This window comes from Hemicordylus capensis, chromosome 2 (genome assembly GCF_027244095.1).
Source record: "Hemicordylus capensis ecotype Gifberg chromosome 2, rHemCap1.1.pri, whole genome shotgun sequence".
In the NCBI taxonomy this organism is placed as follows: Eukaryota; Metazoa; Chordata; class Lepidosauria; order Squamata; family Cordylidae; genus Hemicordylus; species Hemicordylus capensis.
In genome coordinates, this window is record NC_069658.1 from 120,982,390 (window position 1) to 121,005,020 (window position 22,631).

At 44.0% G+C, this 22,631-nt stretch overlaps 1 protein-coding gene across 6 annotated transcripts in view; it reads left to right on the top strand.

Annotated features, from left to right (window-relative positions):
• The window catches only part of ADAMTSL1 (ADAMTS like 1), a 786,832-nt gene that overhangs the window by 489,505 nt on the left and 274,696 nt on the right, over positions 1 to 22,631 (top strand). For all 6 annotated transcript variants that reach the window (XR_008315783.1, XR_008315784.1, XM_053294216.1 and 3 more), the window contains one exon: positions 15,806 to 16,042. Coding sequence is in view for 4 of the 6 variants with exons in the window: in XM_053294216.1 (XP_053150191.1) it covers positions 15,806 to 16,042 (237 nt within the window). In the remaining 2 variants the exon portion in view is untranslated. The remainder of the gene's footprint in view (positions 1 to 15,805; positions 16,043 to 22,631) is intronic.

Consider the following 22,631-nt stretch of genomic DNA (forward strand, 5'->3'; position numbering starts at 1 on the left):
TCAAATATGTCTGAAGCCATTTTAGAACTCTGGAGGAAAAATACCCTTTGTTGTTTCTTGGAAAATCATTCTGAATGCAGTAAAAGAAAGACACATTTTTAAAACTTGCTATGTTATTATATACTCTTTGGTATGAAAAGTAAACAAAAATCTTAAAAAGTGACTCACACATTTCTTGGCTGGATGAAACTTCTAAAGCTGATTTCTCTGCCATATTGTAGACCCATAAAATGTGTATTTTAAAAGCTGTTCCTTTAGCTTTTTCTTTCCTGGAGATTCACCTTCAGCTGCCAAACCTTTTCTATTTTTAGTGACAAGATGTCATTTATTCCCTCTTCCTGAAAATAACCCATTTTATTTCTTAATTTACAATCCGAACCATTCATTGTGACCTGAATTTCCATGCTTCCAAGTACTCTTTGTAAGTTCATAGAGTCAGAGGCCATCACATACAGAAGGTTCAGATGTGCTGATCCAATTCTCTTTCGAGGCATTGGATCATCTGCACTTCAGATTCAAAGAATTTACTTTTGTAAGACAAGCCAGATGGTCTAAGCAAGTGAACTCTGTTACAAGTCAGAATGAAAGTCACTTTTACTCCCCACTTGCCTCAATGTTCCAGATCATTTTTAAAGTAGATGGCTGAATACAGTTACTAGGACCACTCAGACTGCATGAGGCACTACACATTTATCCTGTAAATCAAGATGTCTTCACTTATTCCATGGCAGTAAGTAAAAAGTGAATTTAATTGCATAAGCCACCTCAAGTGCTTCCTTCTGGAAGTGAAAAGGGAAGATAAACACTTTCCAACTATACATTCATTTTCTCACTCTAAAGTATAAGAGAAACACATGGGGAAGAGAGCTGGTCTTGTGGTAGCAAGCATAAATTGTCTGCTTTGCTACTTTGCTAATCAGGGTCCACTCTGTTGTATATTTGAATGGGATATTATATGTGAGCATTGTAAGATATTCCCCTTAGGGGATGAGGCCACTCTGGGAAGAGCATTTGCATGCTTTCAAGTAGAAGGTTCCAAGTTCTCTCCCTGCCATCTCCAGATAGGGCTGGGAAAGAACCAGCCTGTAACCTTGGAGAAGCCACTGCCAGTCTGGATAGACAATACTGAGCTAGATGGACCAGTGCTATAAAGCAGCTTCTTGTTAGTGATCCTATTGTCCTCCACACTTTGGATGTCTGTGTCTGCGTAGACAGGACCTCGGAACCCTCTAAAGCTGTAAGCTTTTTGGTGGTAGCCCTGCCCCCTTGGTGATACACATATAGCCCCTCACAGATTACCTCCCTCAGTCTTCTTCCGACCGCTGGGATAGCGACTTCAGGAGACCTTCTGCCACACTTCATGTGAGGGGAGCTGTCAACAAACAAACAAAATCTTACCCTTCTCTTTAATTTAGTTTTTTGTTTATTCTATCTGCCTTCTGGTCTTCTTTTCCTCACCATCTTCAGACAAAGAATGCGCTTGGCATATCCTGGATGTGAAACATGCATTGTCCTTTTATCTTCATCGTACTTGACCATTCCATTAGTCCACCTCCTTGTTTGTCTGCTGTGTGTGGAGAAACAAAGGAAAACAAGTCTCCTGCCAGAGATTGTCAGCCTGGATCACATCTGCCATCAAACAGGCCTACACACTTGCTAAGAAGCCACTATCGACCTCCATTAGAACACATTCTGCAAGTGTAGTGATGAGGAGAGCTGGTCTTGTGGTAGCAAGCATGACTTGTCCCCATAGCTAAGCAGGGTCTGTTCTGGTTGCATCTGAATGGGAGACTTGATGTGTGAACACTGCAAGATATTCCCCTCAGGGGATGAAGCCGCTCTGGGAAGAGCAGAAGGTTTCAAGTTCCCTCCCCGGCTTCTCCAAGATAGGGCTGAGAGAGATTCCTGCCTGCAACCTTGGAGAAGCCACTGCCAGTCTGTGAAGACAATACTGAGCTAGATAGACCAATGGTCTGACTCAGTATATGGCAGTCTCCTATGTTTCCTCCTATGTCTCCTATGACTTCTACAGCTTATCTCCATGGAATTCCATTAGATGCCATCTGTCGGGCAGCAACATGGAAAGGGCCCTTGTGCTTCATGTGCCACTATGCTTTGGACACCAGATTAAGAGCCCATTCACAGTCTTGAGCAGCAATCCTCAGCACAGTTCTTCAGTAGATGCTCGCTTCTCCCAACCATCCTGGTGAATAGCTCACTAACCTCCAAAGTGTGGAGGACAATAGGACCACTAACAAAAAAGTCAGGTTGCTTACCTGTAACAGTAGTTCTTGTAGTGGCCCATTGTCCTTCACACAACCCTCCATCCTCCCCACTGTAGCAGTCACCTACCTGTTATGATCATGATGGTCAGGGACTGAGAGAGGTAATCTTTGAGGGGCTATGTGTCACCAAGGGGGCGGGGCTACTGCCCCAAAAGCTTATCAGTTACAGCTCTAGAAGGTTCCAAGGTCCTGTCTACGCAGACATCCGAAGTGTGTAGGACAATGGACCACTACAAGAAGTACTGTTACAGGTAAGCAGCCTCGTTTTCCTATGAAGAAAAAAAAAAGCTTAAGGTGCAGAAATATCTACTCAAATTAGTGTATATTAACCCTATTTCCGAATCATTTGTCTGGTAGAACCTTACCAGAGTAAGGGCCCTTAGTACCTCAGATTACTTTGGTGGAAATGGTTATTAATCTGTAAAATAACTCTCTGAGGCAGTTGCTGCTATAATGTGTTGTGATATCTTCTTGTTGAGTGTTCTCTGAGCTGCCACTGTCAAGGACAGGGAAATACATATTGCAACAACAATAAATGTGCCTAAATATTACAGAGAAGAGTGGGGAAATTCAGTATGGGTGACCATTTTCAATATCAGCCCCATGTTGAGTGTAATGTGTATTTTCACCCTAAATGTTTAGAAGATTGTGGTCATCACACTGAACTAAAAAGATCAAAGTGTGTATGTTTCATTATGGGCCAGTTCCAGTGAATTGTGGCCTGGGATGTGCATGAATCATGATTCGCTCACTGATTTGAAGCACATAAGAACAGCCCTGCTGGATCAGGCCCATGGCCCATCTAATCCAGTGTCCTATTTCACACAGTGGCCCACCAGAGGCCACTGGGAGCCTACAGGCAGGAGCTGAGGGCATGCCCTCTCTCCTGCTGTACTCCCCTGAAAATGGTATTCAGAGGCATCCTGCCTCTGAGACTGGAGGTGGCCTATAGCCCTCCAACTAGTAGCCGTTGATAGACCTCTCCTCCATGAAGTCATCCAAACCCCTCTTAAAGCCATCCAGGTTGTTGGCTGTCACCACATCTTGTGGCAGAGAATTCCACAAGCTGATTATGCGTTGTGTAAAAATGTACTTCAGTTTGTTGGTCCTAAATTTCCTGACAATCAATTTCATGGGATGACCCCTGGTTCTAGTGTTATGGGAGAGGTAGAAAAAATTATCTCTATCCACTTTCTCCACATCATGGATGATTTTATAGACCTCTATCATGTCTCCCCGCAGTCGTCTTTTTTCTAAATTAAATAGCCCCAGGTGTTGTAGCCTTGCCTCATAAGAAAGGTGCTCTAGGCCCCTGATCATCTTGGTTGCCCTCTTCTGTACCTTTTCCAGTCTACAATGTCCTTTTTGAGATGTGGTGACCAGAATTGTACGCAGTACTCCAGGTGTGGCCGCACCATAGTTTTGTAGAAGGGCATTATAATATTAGCCGTTTTATTTTCAATCCCCTTCCTAATGATCCCTAGCATGGAACTGGTGCACATTGAGTCGACATTTTCAACTAGCTGTCCACCACGACCCAGCTCAGATCCCATCAGTGTATACTTGAAGTTGGGGGGGGGGTTAAAATCCCAATGTGCATCAATTTACACTTGATATCTTTGACCAGCTAGCACAGCCTCCTGTCTGCTCTTTATGTGGTTCTGCTCTGTCTCCTCCTGGTTTATCTGAATCTTTTATACCCTCACACCTTACGGGATGGCATTTGTCGAACCAGATGCTGCCCAGCTCCTGTCAGCTATTCCCCAGGCATTATTTTAAAAGCAGCTCTGCAACCTTTTTTATTTTAAGTGCTAGCACTCTGGTCCCATCTTGGTTCAAGTGCAGACTATCCCTTTTGTACAGGCCTTGCTTGCCCCAAAATTTTTCCCAGTGCCCAACAAATCTAAACCCCTCCTCCTGGAACTAACATCTCATCCACACATTGAGACCGCTCTCTTCTGCCTGTCTTACTGTACCTGCACATACAGTTGGACCTTGGGGGACCTTGGGGGTCCTGGACTTCAGTACGCTACCTATCAGCTTAAATTTGGCTTCCAGGACCTCCTGACTACTACAGACAGAGTAGTATGCCTCTGCCACGTCCTTGAAGGTCTTGTCCACATGCCTCTCTGCCTGTCTGAGCTTCTCTAGATCCGCCACCTTGGTCTCGAGGGAATGAACTTGTTCCCTGAGAGCCAGGAGCTCCTTGCACCGAGCACACAACCATGACTTCCACCCATGGAGCAAATAGTCATACTGTGACATGCTGCACAATACACTGGGAAGTGCCTCCTCTCCCGCTGGCTTTCTATCTTCATAACTGGTCTTGTTGGCTGTTCACGGTATTTGGAGATAGTTTATTAGCAAGTTAGGTCTTAGCTGTAGTGGTGCTTTTTAAAAGTTCAAACTTCCTTTATCAAGAATATGAAGGAGGGAGTAGTACTTGCCTTCTCTTCCCACCGGGCTCCTTGTGATCACAGGGACTTGTTCCAGGCTCCCCCACACACTTCCCGCTAAACTCCCACAAAACTCCAAATGCCCTGTTTGCTATCCCTGCTGGCTCTGCTTTGTTGGCCATGCTCTCGGGCCTTCACCCTTGTATTCAAGACCAGCAGACAAACTGACTGTGCTCAGGAATGTGACCCCTCCCACAAGCTGAGGCAGGCCCTCACCTGCAATGAATCCCCCGCTCAGGCTACTCTTCGGTCAAAGACACAAACACTTCTCCCCAGCCAGAAAACAAACCCTAGAAAATCTCCAGCCCTAACAGACTTAGTTTCTCCTGCCCTTCTTGTTTTCTTGGTGATTTATTTATTCATTTCTTATTTCTTTGCTGTGTTCCCTTGCTTGATGTCTTCTTTTGGAGAGAAATACAAGCTTGTTGCTTCCTCTTGCTCCCAGACCAGCAGGCAACTGACTCTTCTCTGGAATGCTACTTCCTCCCTGCCTGGGAACCTTTTAAAAGGGAGGAGAGCAGGTCCGTACCAATTCCTCCTCTGCTTGTCGCAGTTTCCTGCTGTGGCAGTGCACCCCCCAGCTGCCCTCACATGCCAGCGGCACTCCCCCCAGCTGCCATGCTTGCTGACCACACAAATGGCACACCGTTGCAGCAGGAAGAGCAGGCATGGACCTGCTCTCCTCCCTTTTAAAGATGCCCGGGATGTGCTCCGAATCAGTGAGTGAATCACAGTTCGTGAAAATCCCTATCCAATACACAAGATAACATTGGGGCCATGGTGAAAATACGCCCGCCCCAATATCACTAAAAAAACAACCCCTGCATACATGGTTTTGGCACATCTTTTAATGATGCATGAAGGGTGTGCATCTGAATCACCCTTCTGCCTGTGCTGCAAAATCCTGTTAAGCCATCCTGATTGCATGATGCAATGGTTGAAGCATATTAAAGGGTAGTTAATCCAAGTACTGATACCTGAACTAAGATATTGAGCAGTGACGTAGTTGCCAATTCTGAAATGCATGTGCTTTCCATGACAGTTCCCATGGCCATGCCCACCCCAAAAGCCAGAGAAGCTGAGAAGTACAGGTGCTCCATCCCTGCGTGTCCCCCCTCCACTACACTCCTGATAAATGAGAGTAGAATACAATCCTTATGGTTCAATTTTTATCTTGGTCAAGTATTCAAGGTACCTTTGTCACAAAAAGCAGTGACATACAACATCCAAAAAGACATTTCAGAAATAGAAATGTCAGTGAGACTTTTTGTTTCTTATAAATGTACCATCATATAGGGAAACTGAGACGGCAATCCTGTGCACACTTATCTGGGAGTAAGTTTCATTGTACACAGTGGGACTTACTTTTGAGAACATATGCACAGGATTGTACTGCACACACCAGAAAACTATCTGAAACTAATATTTTTCAAGGCATTTGTTACATGCTAGTTTAGTTTTATCTCAAGATTCTCTTCATAGAGAAATGAGCAATAGGTTTTAGGGTTATATACCTTCACGCCCACCTTCTCCAGATCACCACAGCTTAGCCTCTGCTCTTCTCACCATGGGAAAAGGTGGCCCTTTCATTTGAATGTGGGATCTGTCAACTGTAGGAGATGAAATCTTCTCTAAAAAGGTGAGAGGAATAGAATAGCAACAGAAGGAATATGGGATATGGAATTGGTGTGCACACCCAGATAAATGTGTGGCTCTCCCTCCCTCCCTCCCTCTCAAAAATATAGATCTTATGTACATTGATTAGGAACTCAATGAACTCCTTTAAATTCAGAAGGGAAAATGGTATATTTTCTTGACATTATTTCACATTTAGAGTCTCTATGTATGGAAGAATGTCAAGAAAATATCACCGTTACCCCGTCCAACCCTAAAGGCATTCATTAAGTAGAGATTCTTGGTCCCCAGTCTCAGAACCTATACTATTCCTGTCTTAGACATTTCTACCTGTTAAGTTTCCAGGACCAAAATACAGTAAAAACATACCATAGAATTGATTCAATAAGCTGTTATATGAGGCATGGCACAAAATAGTCCCTCTGCTGTTTTTTTCAGGGCTGAAATACAGTATACAAGTATGTACATATTGTAAATTGTTTTAAAGGCTCCTCAACTGTTTCTTTCTCATAAAACACTTGATAAGATCTTTTAGCATTTAACCTACTAAGTAAACTTTTAAAAGCTTGATCCTTTTCTTGTCCCGTAATCTGATCTCTCTATTGCCTTCAAGTTACATCTGGGATTCATCTTATCCTTCTTCCCAGCTCATTGATTAATAGAAATTGTTTGGAATGGGATTCAAATATGGCAGGCTTGCATTGCCATTGTGATCAGGATTGGACATTTCAAATGCAAAGATTAAAATTCTGTGTCTTCACTAAAACTTTCATTCACCTAGGGAATTATTGACCATCTTTAAAGTTCTAATTGTTTTTGTAGGAAACATTAGTCAGCGAGGATGAGCAAGAGTTGATAGGTATCAACATTAAGCAAACAGTCCAGGGAAACAAAAGGTCTGTATGGTATGAATTATTCCAGTACACTCAAACATTTATTTTTCAACAAGTTATTATAGTGCTGAACCAGAGTGACTCTCGCCCAACAAACAGATAGATAGGGAGCCATGCCAGATGAAGCTGGGCCGAACTGCAATTCTAACCCTGGACCTTCTAGCAAGATGCATCATTTATGTGTGTGGATTGAGTCTTTTACTTTCAAGAAAAAAGGGGGGGGGAGAAAAAATGAAAGAAACTAGAGCCTATGATTGTGGTTGAGACAAAAATTGCCCGTTGGAAACTAAAATTACAAGAGAGGAACTGAGATTTGGGCCCCAAACCCACAAGCTATCCATTTACATAAAAGTGTAATAATTTATGTAGAATGGGTTTCCTTTTTTTTCTTTTAGCCTCTTGGCCCGAATGTGCAACAAAATCCTATACCAACAATTATAATCGGTAGCATGCATTTAAATAATGCTTTTTGTGTTTAACAATTTATAATTATCTTGTCATTTCTCACAATAAACATTTGAAAGGTTGTTACTGATGTTTCCATTTTTAAAAAATAAGATATTAAAGTTGAAAGGTTGCCCATTGAGTCCACAACTCGGAAGTGTCTGGAGTACTAGCTTGCAAATCCTTTTTGGCTAAAGTGTAGCCATGTTGTTTCTCACAAAGCCATCTCTGAATGGACACCTACCTAAGGTCAATAAATCAAGCTTCTTGGTTCATCTGTTTTCAGGTGCATCCATGTTTTTGTCATTATTATTTTACTTCCCTTTCGGCCTAGATTTTCTTTTTCTTTCTGAGCAGGGGATGTAGAGGTTTGTTTATTGTGGAAATTGAAATCCGGGTTCATTTGGAACAGGAAGACTGTTCTTCAGAGGAGTAATTTTTATACCAAAACAAGTGGGGATGTGCAAAATGTTTCGGGCACAGATCGATCTGTGCCCGAAACGAGCAATTTTGGGTGATTCGGGGCCGAACCGAATCACCCCCGATGCCCCCCGATATTTTTCGGGCCCGAGCCGAATCACCCCTGATTCATGCCCGAAAAATTCGGGTGATTCGGGATGATGTCTTTTTGAATTTCCCGCCTTTTTGCCTCCATTGATTTCAGTGCAAAAAGGTCTGGTGTGAAGTCTGCTCAAATTTTGGGTCCCAGGGGCAAAATAGTGGGGTGGGGTGGTAGTGCCTAATGGGTGGAGGCTACCACCCAAATTTCAGGGGAATTGGGCAAAGGGCTGATTTTTGGGGAATTGTTGAAGTTTACGCATCTTTAAGGTTTTTCTCCATAAAGAAGCATTGAGGTGTCAGCAAATGTATAGCTTCACATGGGGGGCAAAGGGGTGGCCTAGAGCAGTGTGGGGTTGGTGGTAGTGCCAAGGAAGCTACCTGAATTTTTTCAAAGGATTTGGGCAGAGGGCTGATTTTTGTTAAATTGTTGAAGATTACGCGTCTTTAAGCTTTTTCCTCATAGTGTATACATGGAGCTTTCAGCAGACCCATAGGTGCACTCGGGGGGTGCTGGGGTGGCCCAGAGCGAGTGGTAGTGTAGTGCACATAGGGTGCCAACCACCCCCATGGGTTTCTAACCCATGGGGTACAGGGTTCTGTTGTTTCTGAGGTATTCTGAGTGTGGATTCTATGATAGCAAATTAGAGTGGATTCATGGTGTTTCATTGAAAATCTCATTTGCTATCATAGAATCCACACTCAGAATACCTCAGAAACAACAGAACCCTGTACCCCATGGGTTAGAAACCCATGGGGGTGGTTGGCACCCTATGCAGTCCGCGCATGCGTACTGCTCTTTGGAAGACTGCCAGGTGACGACGGGGGCAGGGGCGGCAGCGAGGAATGCTGCCGCCCCCAAAACTTCGCTGGAAACTACAGTGCCGGAGGGGGAAGAGTGGCGGGAGGGGTAAGTTCTACCCCCCCCGCCCTTAAAGGGAGACACACACCCCTTGGTGCCAGTCCGGACTGGTCCGGACCATGCACATCCCTACTGGTGTTGTGAGAGAGGGAGAAAAATTCCACTCTCTCCATACCATGCATCATTGTATAGATCTCTATCATGTCTCCCCCATAGTCATCTTTTTTCTGAACTTAAAAGTCCCAGGTGTTGTAGCCTTGCCTCATAAGGAAAATGCTCTAGCTCCTTAATAATATTGGTTGCCCTCTTGCGTACCATTTCCAGTTCTATAATGTCATTATTCTGTACACAATACTCCAAATATGGCCACACCATAGGTTTGTATAAAGGTATTATAATATTAGCATTCTTATTTTCAATCCCCTTCTTAATGGTCCCTAGCATGGAATTTTCCTTTTTCCAGTTGTCATGCACTGACATTTTCAACGAACTTTCCACCATGACCCCAAGATCTCATTCCTGATCAGTCATGAACAGCTGAGTCCCCATTAGTTTATAAGTGAAATTGGGTTTTTTTGCCCCAATATGCATCACTTTACACTTACTTACATTGAACTGCATTTGCCATTTTGTCACCCACTCCCCCAGTTTGGAGATATCCTTTTGGAGCTCCTCACAATCTGCTTTGGATTTCACTATCCTGAATGGTTTAGTGTCATCTGCAAATTTGTCCATCTAAAGGCTTACCCCAACTTCTAGATACCTTATGAATAAATTAAAAAGCACTTGTCCCAGTATATAACCCTGGGGGACCCCACTTCTTACTTTCCTCCATTGTGAAAACTGTCAATTTATTCCTATCCTCTGTTATCATTTAACTAGTTACCAATCAACAATTGAACCTGTCCCCTTATTCCATGGCTGCTAAGTTTGCTCAAGAGCCTTTAATGAGGAACTTTGTCAGAAGCTTTTTGGAAGTCCAAGTATACTATATCAACCAGATCACCTTTATCCACTTGCCTGTTGATACTCTCAAAGAACTCCATGAGATTAGTAAGGCAAGACAATACCAAAAAAATGGACCAGTAATGTTCTAATTCTTGTAACTTCTGAGTATGTGCCATAATTTGACAGCTCTCATCTTTAACACTGAATACGTAAATGTTTAGCTAAGCTAGATCGCATGTTAATGGTTGTTTCATTCTCTGTGAAGCTCTACACGCAATCCGTATGTAGAACCTAACCTGGCTCCACTGCTGCCAGAATCTGACGGGTATACTCGTGTGAAACAAAAGCCGTAACCCAGAATTTGGCCTTTACTAATCTTAGCCTGCTCTCCCTGCAGATGAGCAGGGAGCTTGCCCCGGGTGGCTTGTTCGGCTGCCCACACAATTACTGGCTCCGTCACAGAGCCGGTAAGGGCGGTGGGGATCGAGGACTGCGTGCTCCAAATAAACCTCCTTTATTTCTAAATGCTTCTGATATTATTTGCATTCAGACAATCAGGCCTGTCTCCCAGAAGGCAAATGGTGAGATTGTGTTAAAAAAACAACAAATGCAGAGACTTCAAGTCCCTCTTGGTTAATTAGGTCTATATCTAAGTAACTGATAATAAATAAATGGTAAAGTGGTGGCAGCTGCTGTGCGTTGATTTTATTTGCTATTAGATCATTTTTTAAAAATTCAGTTTCTCGCTGAGTGTGAAAATCATGCCTATGATACCAAGACATTTTATAGCTCGTATTCCTAGAGTCCTCACATAAAATTGAGGACACGAATGTGGGAGTGGGCCTAGATCGGATAGGGTTCCTGTTGCTGACCTTGCTTTTGGGCAAGTACAACCAATGTTCTCTTAGAACATCAGATAAGGGATACAATGTGATGTGTGTACAAGGCCTCTGAATAAGCTACCAGTATTCCACAGTAATATTTCATGGCTACACATCATGTCTTATAAAGTAGGTAAGTAGAGGAGCTTGTATTGAGCCTGAAGATTTTAAACCTAGTTGGGAGTGATCAGTGTTTGTGCTGGCCCTTTACACTGGAGATTGAAATTCACTCATTCCTGCCTTGGGTCCAGTGGCATAAGCATGCTTGTACACTTTTCTGAGTGCTTATATTTATCCTTCAAACAGCTTCATGTTTCACAGGAAACCTCTCTAAACACACTCTTGGCTATTTAAATCCGTGTTATTATTTTAATCATGGAAATCAAAGACTTGGTAGTATTTAACTTTTGGTCCTGATCACCCGCAGTGTCCTCTTGAGCTAGGTTGACCATGCATTTTTATTCCTTTGGTTTAAAAACAAAAACAAACTGCTCAAGCAATCCTATTGAATTGTGAGCAAAGCGAAAACTCTGTATATCTGTATGCTTTATTGGACCTTTTGTCTTTGTAAAAATAAATCAGCACAAGCCAGAACGTTTTGAAAGTTGAGCCAAGCCAGAACCAAGCAAGAGATGTAGCTTGGCTCTGTGAATTCTTGAATAAGCCAAGCTATTAAGCCAGGCTATATACCCTTATGGAATGAAAAAAGTCAGAGTGAAAGGTACACTTGCTTTAGCACTTTCTCGGGCTGTTTATATGTAGCAGCCAGTCAGACCAAATCAAGCTGATCTGGGCCCCAGTTCACTGACCGTTCACATGAGCCTCTTGAAGCATGTTGGCTCATTCTTTCTAAGGATTATGACTGATCCAGGTTCATTTCGATTTGGCTAAGAGGAAACATGGAATTGCTTTGCCTCCAAAATGAGCAGCTGAGGAATGTTATGGAATGTGGGGTGGGCAGGAAGTGCATGTCTTCATATAGTCCAAAATAGAACTTTTGTATATCTCCCCACATCACAGTACAGGGACAGCTTACATATCTTGCTAAGACGGCAAAGATCTAATTTGGAAAATAAAGAAACCAGAGAAAATGAAGTGCAGGACATTTGTGTTTCCTTTTTTTCGTTGTTATTCATAGTTATATTGATTTTTTTTTTTAATGAATTTACCTACAACAACTAGGATGGAGAGTGTTTGGGGAGGGCATGGGTTGCAAGAGTGCCCCATTCTGATGCTACTTTTTTGCTCTGGGAGCTGCTGCAGCATGGCTTCTTCCCACACTGTTTGGGTACTGTCAGAAGCCCTGGTCTTTGGCAGAAGAATAAATGATGTAGCTCCTTCCTCTACCAGAATCACTCTCCTGAAACAGAAGCACAGGGGTTTTTTTAAGTTGTCTTCCATTGTACAAACCTCCCCATCTTCGTTTACTTCTCAAACTCCAGCGGAGCCCTTTTGAGTCTCATGGCTGATTACCTCTCTCAGGCTCTGGCCCCAGGGGGAGGCCTGGAGCCAAATACTTTGCTGTCTCTCAGCCACCTGATACATTCCTAGCAAAGGTTGAGAGAGTGAGAGTTTCTAGGTATGTGTGAGCCCAACCTCTTGGTTGAGTCTGGCTCAGGGCAGACCATCTCTAGGGGTCTGGATTCAGGTTCCCAGGTCTCCTCATTTCCCCATTCATTTTTGTCACCATGGCCTCATCTCGGCATCTGATATTGGTTTGGGGGTTGGGGCTAGCTCTTCGTTTTGGCTGTCCCTCAAGGTTGTGACCATTACACTTCATCATGGATTGCTCCCGTATGGTGCAGGGCTTCTGATGTTATCTGAGAATTGTGGGAAGAAACCATCCTGTGGTACCTCTCACACCATGATGCATCAGGAGGGGCCCTGAGACAAGAGCTAGATAAGGGCCTGGAGGGAGCAGGGGTGGTTCTTGTGCTTTCCATGTCCCTCTCGAATTCCATAACATCTGTTTCATAACCATTAAGAAAAATTGACTGACATTTTTTCCTATGTTCATTGCTATGAATGGCTCCTGGGAGCAATCTGTGACTTAAATAGTGTGCATGGAACCGGTGGGGGTATGTGTGGAGGTGTGGCTCAAATGCGGGGGGGGGATACCTTTAAGGGTGGGGAGGGTGCTTTTATCCCTCCAACTGTGTTTTCCCCACCAGCACTGCACTTTAAAAGGGTCTGGCGGGGCGGCAGCATCCCTGCTGCCCCATTGCCTCATTGGACCGGAAATACCTGATACATGTGTGTATGTTGGGTGCATGCATGCACACACCAAGCTCGTTCGCGCACACACACCCAATGTGCAGCACTGGTGGGAGAAATGCACCCTCCCCTGCCCTTAAAGGTATCCCCCCACTTTGAGCCGCTGGTCTTTTGAACCTGTTTGGAGGACCGTAAAAGGGCCTCCGAATAGCTCCATGTACATCCCTATTAGACAGTGACCCTAAGGGGCCATAGCTCAGGGCCAGATCATATGTTTCCCATGCAGAAGATCCTAAGTTTTATTCCTTGGCTTAAAAATGACCTCTAACTTGAGTGCTGAGAAAGACCTTTTGCATAGTCCTTAGAAAACCACTTCCAGTTGTAAATAGGGAGCTTGATAGCACTGGTTAGCAATGCTGTGCATGAGGGGTTAAGCAAGATAGTGATTCTGCAAGAAACTGCTACTTGCTAGTGGCTAACCACAAGGCAATTTTAATCTAACCTATAAATAAGGAAATAGCAAGTTCTATGCTAAAAATGGAACAATCATAACTGTTAGGCAGTGGAGACATGAAAAAGATTATTTTCAATAGTCAGTGAAGAAGCACAGAATAAGTGGCTTAAACTGATTTATGACTGAAGTGCAGGAAGCAATTTTAAACCATGGAAATGTTGAAAGATTCCGCTAATTGCTAAAGTTGTTAATAGTTATTTTAAAGACAAAATGGGTGACTAAGGGTTTTGTAACAGGCTTTGAGGAGCTTGGCAGACAAATGCTGCACTCCATGACCATCTAGGTCACCTCTGAAGTCGTCCTGCACATAGGTGCAAATGTTTGGAAATAATAACCACAGCAGTAATAGATGTATTTAAACATTTGACAAAATAAAATAGTTATTGAAGTAGCTCTATAAGCTGGTTAGGATTCAGCACTACTGAAAGCGGGATGAAACTGTTATCTGTGGTTCTATAGAAAATTATGGTCTCCCCCAAGAGATCCAGCCCAAGACCTGGGTGGTTTTTATTAATATGAACAGCTCAATAAGCTCGATTGCATATAGCTGAGCACAAAATAAAGAATGTGTTTGCACCCACAACTTTTTAAAAATCTCCCCAGGGAGAATAGCAAGGTGTTGTTGTTTTTAATGGCATGAACAGCATTAAAAAAAAAATCCTGAAGAGTTGCTGATTCTGTGGATTGTAAAATCTCTGCACTAGTCAGGTTGAAGTAATACAAATATACAGAGCATTTTTCTGGCTCACATTGCTTCACTGACTGATTTACGTCGTTTTGGAAAGAAATGCTAGCAAAGAATGCTTTAATAAACAAACACTTGAATCAAGCAATGTTCTTGACCCCCCCCACCAGCCCCTTTTGCAAAGGAAAAAGAAAACTCTGCGAGGTCTGTAAGTGTTTCTTAGTCGGCGTAAAGTCAAGAGAAATGCTGAACAATTGGGAATTTTGTGCAAGCAGCAAACAGATATATTTCTTGAGCTGAAACATGCAACTTTGGTGCGTCATCAGCCACCCCTCAATAAGACTTAGCTGAAGCATCTCTAGTAGTAATAGAATGGGGTTCCTCGATAGATGAATTTGCCAGGGGCTGGAGATAAACAATATTTACCCCAGGGAGCATTTCAGAAGAGAAACTTGCTGCTCACTGCCACATGTCATAGTGTAGGTTTTGCTGGTCACCCTTTTGGGGGCTGGGTAGGAATTTGGGGTTCCTTGCCTGTTTTCCCTTTAGCAAGGGTCTTTTTTCACCTACCTTCCACTATGCTCTTGAGTTAGTTTTCATGGTCCCAACGGAAAGTACAGTGCGGAATACTTTAAGAATGTGGGGTCTGGTGAGTACCTTAGACACCTGTTTGTCATACAGAGTTGCTCAGGGCAGTCTCTAGATGCTTTATGGCTCAGGGAGCTCTGGCTTGGGCGTGCTCTTAACTGCTGTGGCTTCACCAGCCTGAAAGGGCTATACAGCTTCAGGTTGGCAGGGGATGAGGGTGATGCCTTGTGCAGTTGCCTGACATTAGGTTGGCTAGGAAGGGCAGCCCCAACTATAGGGCAATGGATATGCCTGGAGCCAAGGTGTGTCACTCATGGCGTTATAGGCTGGGCATGCACCGTTGGTGGCAAGCTCTAGTCACTGCAGTGTGTGTGTGTGTGTGTGTGTGTGTGTGTGTGTGTGTGTGTGTGTGGAGTGCCAGTCCTCTTCTGCATATTAATTTGTAATTAATAAGATTGTGGCCTTTTGTTACCATGAAATATATGTCTTGTGTTTTCATTTGTTTGGGAGCAAGGAGAAATTGCTTCTTGTGCTGTGCACAATTATCCCATGTTTGCAGTCCAGATTGGGTCACTGAACAAAATTAAAAAAAGGATCCAAACATCTCTGGACTTTACTGTTGGTCTTGCTGGAGTTTCCATTGTTTCTTAAACCTGTGATGCTTGTTTAACCAACATCAGAAGCAACACCTCTCTCAAACCATATACAGCCTTCTAAAAATGTTTTCCTGTCTATGTGTAACTATGTTATATGTTGTAAACTCAGCTGAGTTACCACTGATGGGAATACAATTATTAGCTCATTTGGAGTGACCTCCTGATCTTTGTCTCTTTCTTTTTCAGGACTGCCCTCCAGAAGCAGGCGATTTTCGGGCCCAGCAATGTTCTGCACACAATGATGTCAAGTATCAGGGGCAGTTTTATGAATGGCTCCCTGTCTCTAACGATCCTGACAACCCATGCTCATTGAAGTGCCAGGCCAAAGGGACAAGCCTTGTTGTGGAACTGGCACCTAAAGTCCTGGATGGAACCCGATGTTATACTGAATCACTAGATATGTGCATCAGTGGCTTGTGCCAAGTAAGGACAGAATTTTTCCTTCTATGTGTCTCTCCAGGTTTTACTTGTCCCTTGTTCTCTGTCTTTTACATTATTTGCTCATCCAGGCTTTAGTAAACTGTTAAGTTTTCAGAATGATTTGCATGTTTGTGAATGCAATGGATTTGATGATAAACTGAAACTAGGGATGTTGCTCACACCTCTTGATTGCCCCAAAATGAAGTGGGATGTTGGAGTGTTCCTACTGCTCATTTGTCTTATCTCACACTCGTCGTTCTTCAGACAGAAACCTTGTATTACCTGAGGGAAGGAAACATATAGTTGGGGGTGGGGTCCATCATTTTTTCTCTTGCCATAGAGATGCTCACTACGTTGACATTCGTGAAATCCTTCCAAAGTGCATAATGAAGGTCCTTTATTTTAGAATATCTTCTTGCTATAAGCGCTCCACTGCAGCTTCCTAGTGCCCCTTTTGAAATTTCAGTTTGGGAACGACGAAGAAATATTGTCATATCTTCGTTAGGATAGTTCAAAATTTTATGCTGTGTTGGTTCATAAGTCAGCTCTCTGGCTGGCATAGCCAATGAAGATGTTCCTAGAGGAACACTGGGAATGTCCATTTCAAATAAATGCATGTGGGCTTGCAGAGGCATCCAACTCCCATTGGAGACATAATGGTCAACTTGATAGATTTTGGCCTGATCCAGCAAGGCAGCCCTTTTGTATGTAATTAATACATGCATTTACACATAATATATTTTTGATGCACAGTGGAATGACATCATCTAAGCCCTCCGGTTTTGGGGCCAAATACGAATCCAGCCTGGCTTACTGAACTTGAATTTTTTTTTTAAATCCAAACATCTCTGAACTTTATTGTGGCACCACATCCAAGTTTCACAGCTCTGCCCCTCCATAATCCAGCATAATTCCTGACATTTTATAAGCATTTGAATTGATTTTCCTCTCTATTTCTTTGGGTTGTTTTCCCCCTAGCACTCTTTCTCTCTGGTGTTGTGTTCTGACCTGGCACACATCTTTATTGTTGAGGGAGATGTTTAAGCTAAATGGAATGTGATATACAGCATAGCCTCACTTATCTCAGCTTCTTAATTAACTGAAACAAGGACATGTCTCTTGATTTCATCAGAGGACATAATGGCCTTTCTGAAAAGCAAGCTTTGTATTGTCAGGAAACCCTATTGTTGGCTGTTTTGCAATTTATTAATGAGGTACTCCAGGGGACTGTGTGTTTAATTCCCCCTCCCCCTGTATTTGGCTAATGTGCTTTAGCTTAGGACAAGATGTGAATCTGGAGTGTTCACTATTACCAGTTCTCAACTGACAATCTGTTTGCCAGATCATATTGGACTAAAGCCAGACTGTCTGTAGATCCAACTGCAGGACACACCTTTCTAAGAAAACCTTGTCTCATAATCACACTAATAATAATACCCACCATTAATGTATACATACTTATTTTTGCACACTTCTGCATAGGAAGGAAGGGAGTATAACAATAGCATGGCAATGATGATAACATCATACACAATAATATTATCATAATATTCCAATTTGAAGGTTGGTATTTATTTGCTTGCAGGCTGGATGGCTCTGTGGTGTTCCTTTGCACATGGTGTGTGGGAAAATGCAAGCTTTGCACTTTCCATGGAGAACCACACAATCACAGCTTCTTTGCACATGGGTCTATGGTTCATCTGGAGTGGGACCATTGAGCAGCATCCAGACAAAGTTATGGATTCAAAGTACTACTCAGGGATTATTCTGTAGGACTACTCAGGAGTAATTTAGTCTGGATGATGCCCATTGTTTCTATGTTAAAAAGTTTAATGCAATATTTAGGGAGCTCTTTATATTCTTACATTATAATACTCCAGCACTGTTCACACACTCCATCACTGTCTCTACTGCTGCGGTGATGTTGGGGCCATTGTCTATCACAATGAAGCCCCAGATGAGGTGTGGCAATCTGCCTGTCCACTCCTCAGTTTGGCAGCCGAATACAGCTGTCACCTTCTCCTTGGTGTGCCCTTGACATCCAAAGTCTCCACGTGCAAGACGACCCACCTGAGCTGAAATGCAAAAGCCAGGGTTTTCGGCCACCTGAAAAGGTTGGTCGTCAGTGACCATCATCTCCCCTATGGGGCGGGTGAGGAGATGTGGGTCCACATGACCAGGACGCTTCTTCCCTGACTGAGCTGTGCCCTACAGTGAACACAGAGGGATTTAAAAATGCCACCAAACATCTCTGCTCTGGGTGGCCTCTGATGCCCTGGATGCCATTTTGTGCCTCTACAATAGACCTAGCAGATGGCTTCTGGCTGCCCACCACCATCACCCACCCCCCTTCTACCCTGCGTGCCAGAAGGGCCTGGCTGAGGCTGAGGGGGCACCTCCTCCACAGCAGCAGACCCTTCCTTGGAGTCAAACTCTGCCCCAGAGGACCCAGAACTAGACTCTGTCACGAGTTGTTGGTCATCACCACTGAGTGGTGAGAGGAGCGTTGGTGGGGCACAAAAGAGAGGGACAGTCTTGTTGCACTCCCAGCCATCGAACCCCAGCCTTCCACCCCCGCCACGGAATCAGCTTTCCTGGCAGGAGAGACCCCCACACTGCCACACAGGGAGAGGTAGCACTGGCAGTGCACCTGGACCTGGCTCAGTGGCAGCAGGCACCTCTGGATAGGAGAGCCTTTGCGCTGCCACCTCACTTGGGGCAAAGAATTCGCTAATGGGGACCTGTGGGACCCTGTGCCGGCGTCTTCTCTGCCCCCCACCCTGGCCTCCCACACCAGCTGGGACACCCCTCCCACCTCTGCCTGCCACCTTGCTACAAGCCTTTCTCGCCACACAGTGCGCAGACATCTTCCCAATGGGGGCTTTAAAAAAAAGATTCTTTTTAAATGGGGAGGGATCTAAAAATTTTATAACCCTATCCAAAAAACCTTGAATTACCCATCCACTCCACTTCACCCACAACAACAACACCACAACACAGCGGGGGAGCAACTAAGGGGAAACTGCAAAAATAAGAAACAACCTGCAAAGAAAAGCACAGAAAAATTGCCTCCCCTAAACCCAACCAAGGAGGCCCTATTTAATGATAACAAAGGACAGAAGGGGCACCAAAAAGCAATAACGTACCCCTCCTCCTCATCCTGAAGGGGCTTCTGCTCCCACACACTGGTCAGGAAAAAAATCCCTGACTAGTAGGAGGGCACATGAGCAGCCTTCCAGCTACCCACCCAAACAAACAAACAAATTAAAAGAGAAACACTGAATAAAGTAAAATAAAATGCTGGTGGAAGAAGAGTCAGCAAAAGGGTTGGGTGGGGGGAAAGGGGTTGGTGGGGGATCAAAAAATTGGAACAGAGGCCTGTGCCTCCCTTGGCAGTGGCAAGAGCTGGGCTAAAGCAGGCTGAGACACTCAGCTCAGACTGCAGGAAGAAAATCCAAAGGGGACAGCAGCACAGCACACAGCAGGCAGCCAAACACAGCCAGGAAAAATTACTTTGAGAAGGAGGGGAGTTTGCAGGGAGGGGAGGGGAGGCAGGCAGGACGGACAGAGACCTCACCGTTAGCAAAGACCAGAGCCAGAGGCAGCACCACAGACCAGCACAGCCAGAAATGCAGTAGCAGCAAGCAGCTCTCTCTCTCAGCGATTTTCCAAGCCCAGAGGCTGGCTTTAAGTTGAAGTTTAATCGCCCTCTTTTGGGAGCCTCCACCATTGCCCTCCCCCAGGACCAATAGGGTGCCAGTTCTCCAGGACTGGCAGCACTGCAGAGCCTACTAGAGAGCCAGACACATCTGGCCAATCAGGGAAGCAGGATCTCAGCAAATCACAGAAAGTGACACAGTGTCCCAAAATGGCAACCAGCACCTAAAACGGAGGCACGAGCCTTCAAACCAGTTCAAAAAGGTTCGAACTGAACCAGGCTCTATGTGGCTCAAACTCAGACTGGTATTACCATAGGAATGCCCTGTTTGGTTTGAAACCTTCAAACTGAACTGGTTCGAATTTGAACCCGTTTGCACATCAGGGGTGATCCTCTAACAGACTACCAAGCCTCACAGAAATGCTAGAGGTGAGTTGTGAGTCAGACATGACAAGGCAAAATGGCTCTGCTCTGCTGGGTGGATTGCAATTGAGTCATTGTTCACTACTTTTTCAGTAGTGAATTCAGTTCACTGCTGCTCATTGGCTCAGATTACCACTCAAAATAATAGTTTAAGGCAGCACACTTGCAGTTGATTCAGCCAGTACTGAACTGGCCGAAGTGAAGCACTGTAGCTCAGTGGTGGACCACATGCTTTTCCATTAGGAGCCCCAAGTTAATTCCAGTGACATCCATTTTAAAAGAACCCGTTTCTCAGAGAGCTGCAGCCAATGAAGGAAATGGGACTGGGGAAATTAGCAGCACAGTGGCATCATTTTTATGCTTTTTATAATAGTAAGTATTGCTGGGGAGAAAGGAGGACTAGCAGTGACCAGCATAGTCGCCATGTGGTTTGCAGGTGTTAGGTGTGTGGCGGCAAGATGCTGGACCCTTTAAACATCCTTTTGTCTGAAAGCATCCCAAGAGTCTGACTGTAATTGTTCTCCAGTTCATTGCCTGAGCTGACTCCAGGATTGCATCATTTACCCCAAGCCCACAGTTGCAAAACCTCCCAGGGGCATGTATTTTTCATGGATATGGAAAAATGCAATCTCTAAACATCACAGCTGTATACTAAGCATGGGGTCCAAGACAACTCTCATAGCAGATTATATATCTATCAACAAATATGTTGATACCACCAGCAACTACATAGTGTATCCTCTCTGAGGGAGGTGGGAATATGTTTTCAAGGATGTGCTTGACACTTAAATTGTCAAAAATCTCCAGAAAGGAAAACATTCCTTAAAGCTAGCTTATTGTCAGAGCTACAGTGAACTGTGACATCGCCAACTGCCCCTTAACGAGAATTTTACAAAAAACCTCACAACTGTGTTTTTAAAAGTTGTGGAGCAAGATATACAGTTGTTGCCATGGGATATATAAATCTGCCTAGCTGTGATTTCTCCTCACATCATAGATTTTTTAGTGCTGTGTGTGTGTGTGTGTGTCTGTTTACAACACACACAGTTTTTACTGTGTGTGTATAAAGCACATATGTATTGACTCTCTGTGTGTGCGCATTTTCTATGTGTGTATAAAAACTATACAAACATAGTTTTTATCATACCCTTCCTTCAAGGATCTCAGAGGATGGCTCTTTCCCCGCCATTTTATCCTCACAACAACCTTGTGAGGTAGGTTAGGCTGACCCAAGGTAGTGACTGACCCCAAAACATCTGGTGAGCTTCATGGCTGAGCAATTATTTGATCCAGAGCTTCTAGTCCTTTACAACGCCATCTCCAGTATACCACTAGCTCATGTGACAACTTTTATGGTGACATTTTAAACAGGGTAACAGGGTTCTTCCCCCTATGGTTGTAGGGGGAAGAAATGTGAATGTGTTGATAATTATGATATGATATCTGAAGGCTCAGGAATCATCAGGGAGTCTCCCCCCTCATGGCCATCAATCTTCCCATCCTCTGTATGTCCCTGGGGAACAGTGACATATACAAATCATATGACAGTCAGTATTTGAAACAAACGTCTCCCTCAGCCCAACCATTTATACTGGAAATAATTTAAAATTGAAAAAATATAGTTTTCCAGCTTCCCAGACTATTTTGCATTCATAAATAATGGGTCTCTGATTATTCCATGTAGGGGCCTGATATACTAAGGCCTGTTGTTGTTGTTGTTGTTGTTGTTGTTGTTGTTACTTCAGCATAAGTTGCTGTTTGTTTCTTTATCTATGGCTTTAGGCTGTAGCTGGTCTTCACACACTCCCAGTGTGGGCTGTCATTCCTGCAGTGCCTTTTGCCATTTCTTTTCCCAGTGACTTTTTGCAGCTTTGCCTGTTGGCATAGCAAGATCCAAGGGAGCCAAGGTCTGCTGATATGTAGCTACTGACTGAAATACTTTTGAGTCCAAGGTAGTCAGCTGCTCACACATCCACTCAGTCCTCTTTAGCTCTTTTCAGGCATTCAGTGAACACATGGAGGGAGTGAATCCAGATCTTCTTTGCTGTCCCCACTCCACTCCCAACCTCCATGCAATTTGTTCAAAGGTCAAAATACAGCCTAATTGCATACGACTCGTAGGCAGATGCTCTCCATCTCATTTGGAGCACTGCAAAAGGCAGATTCCCAATCACACATACAGTTTTATGTATATGTGTAGGCTTTATTCAGGCCTTCTGATGAGTGTATGGAGGTCAGGGGCAGGGTGTGATTCTGATTTCTTCCATAAACTTCACATATGCAGGGGCGTACCAAGGTTGAAGTGGGCCTGGAGATGAGATTTTAAAATGGGCCTCTTGCTGCCTTCCTCTCCTCTCCTGGCCCTATATTTTTACTGCAGAAGAACATTAAGGACACGTATAATATAGTGCAGCAGATTAACAGAGGACAGGAGACTACAGTTCCAAGGTGTAAACAACAGCAGAACCAAAAAATACAACAGTATCAGCTTTGCGAAATACAAGGGGGCAA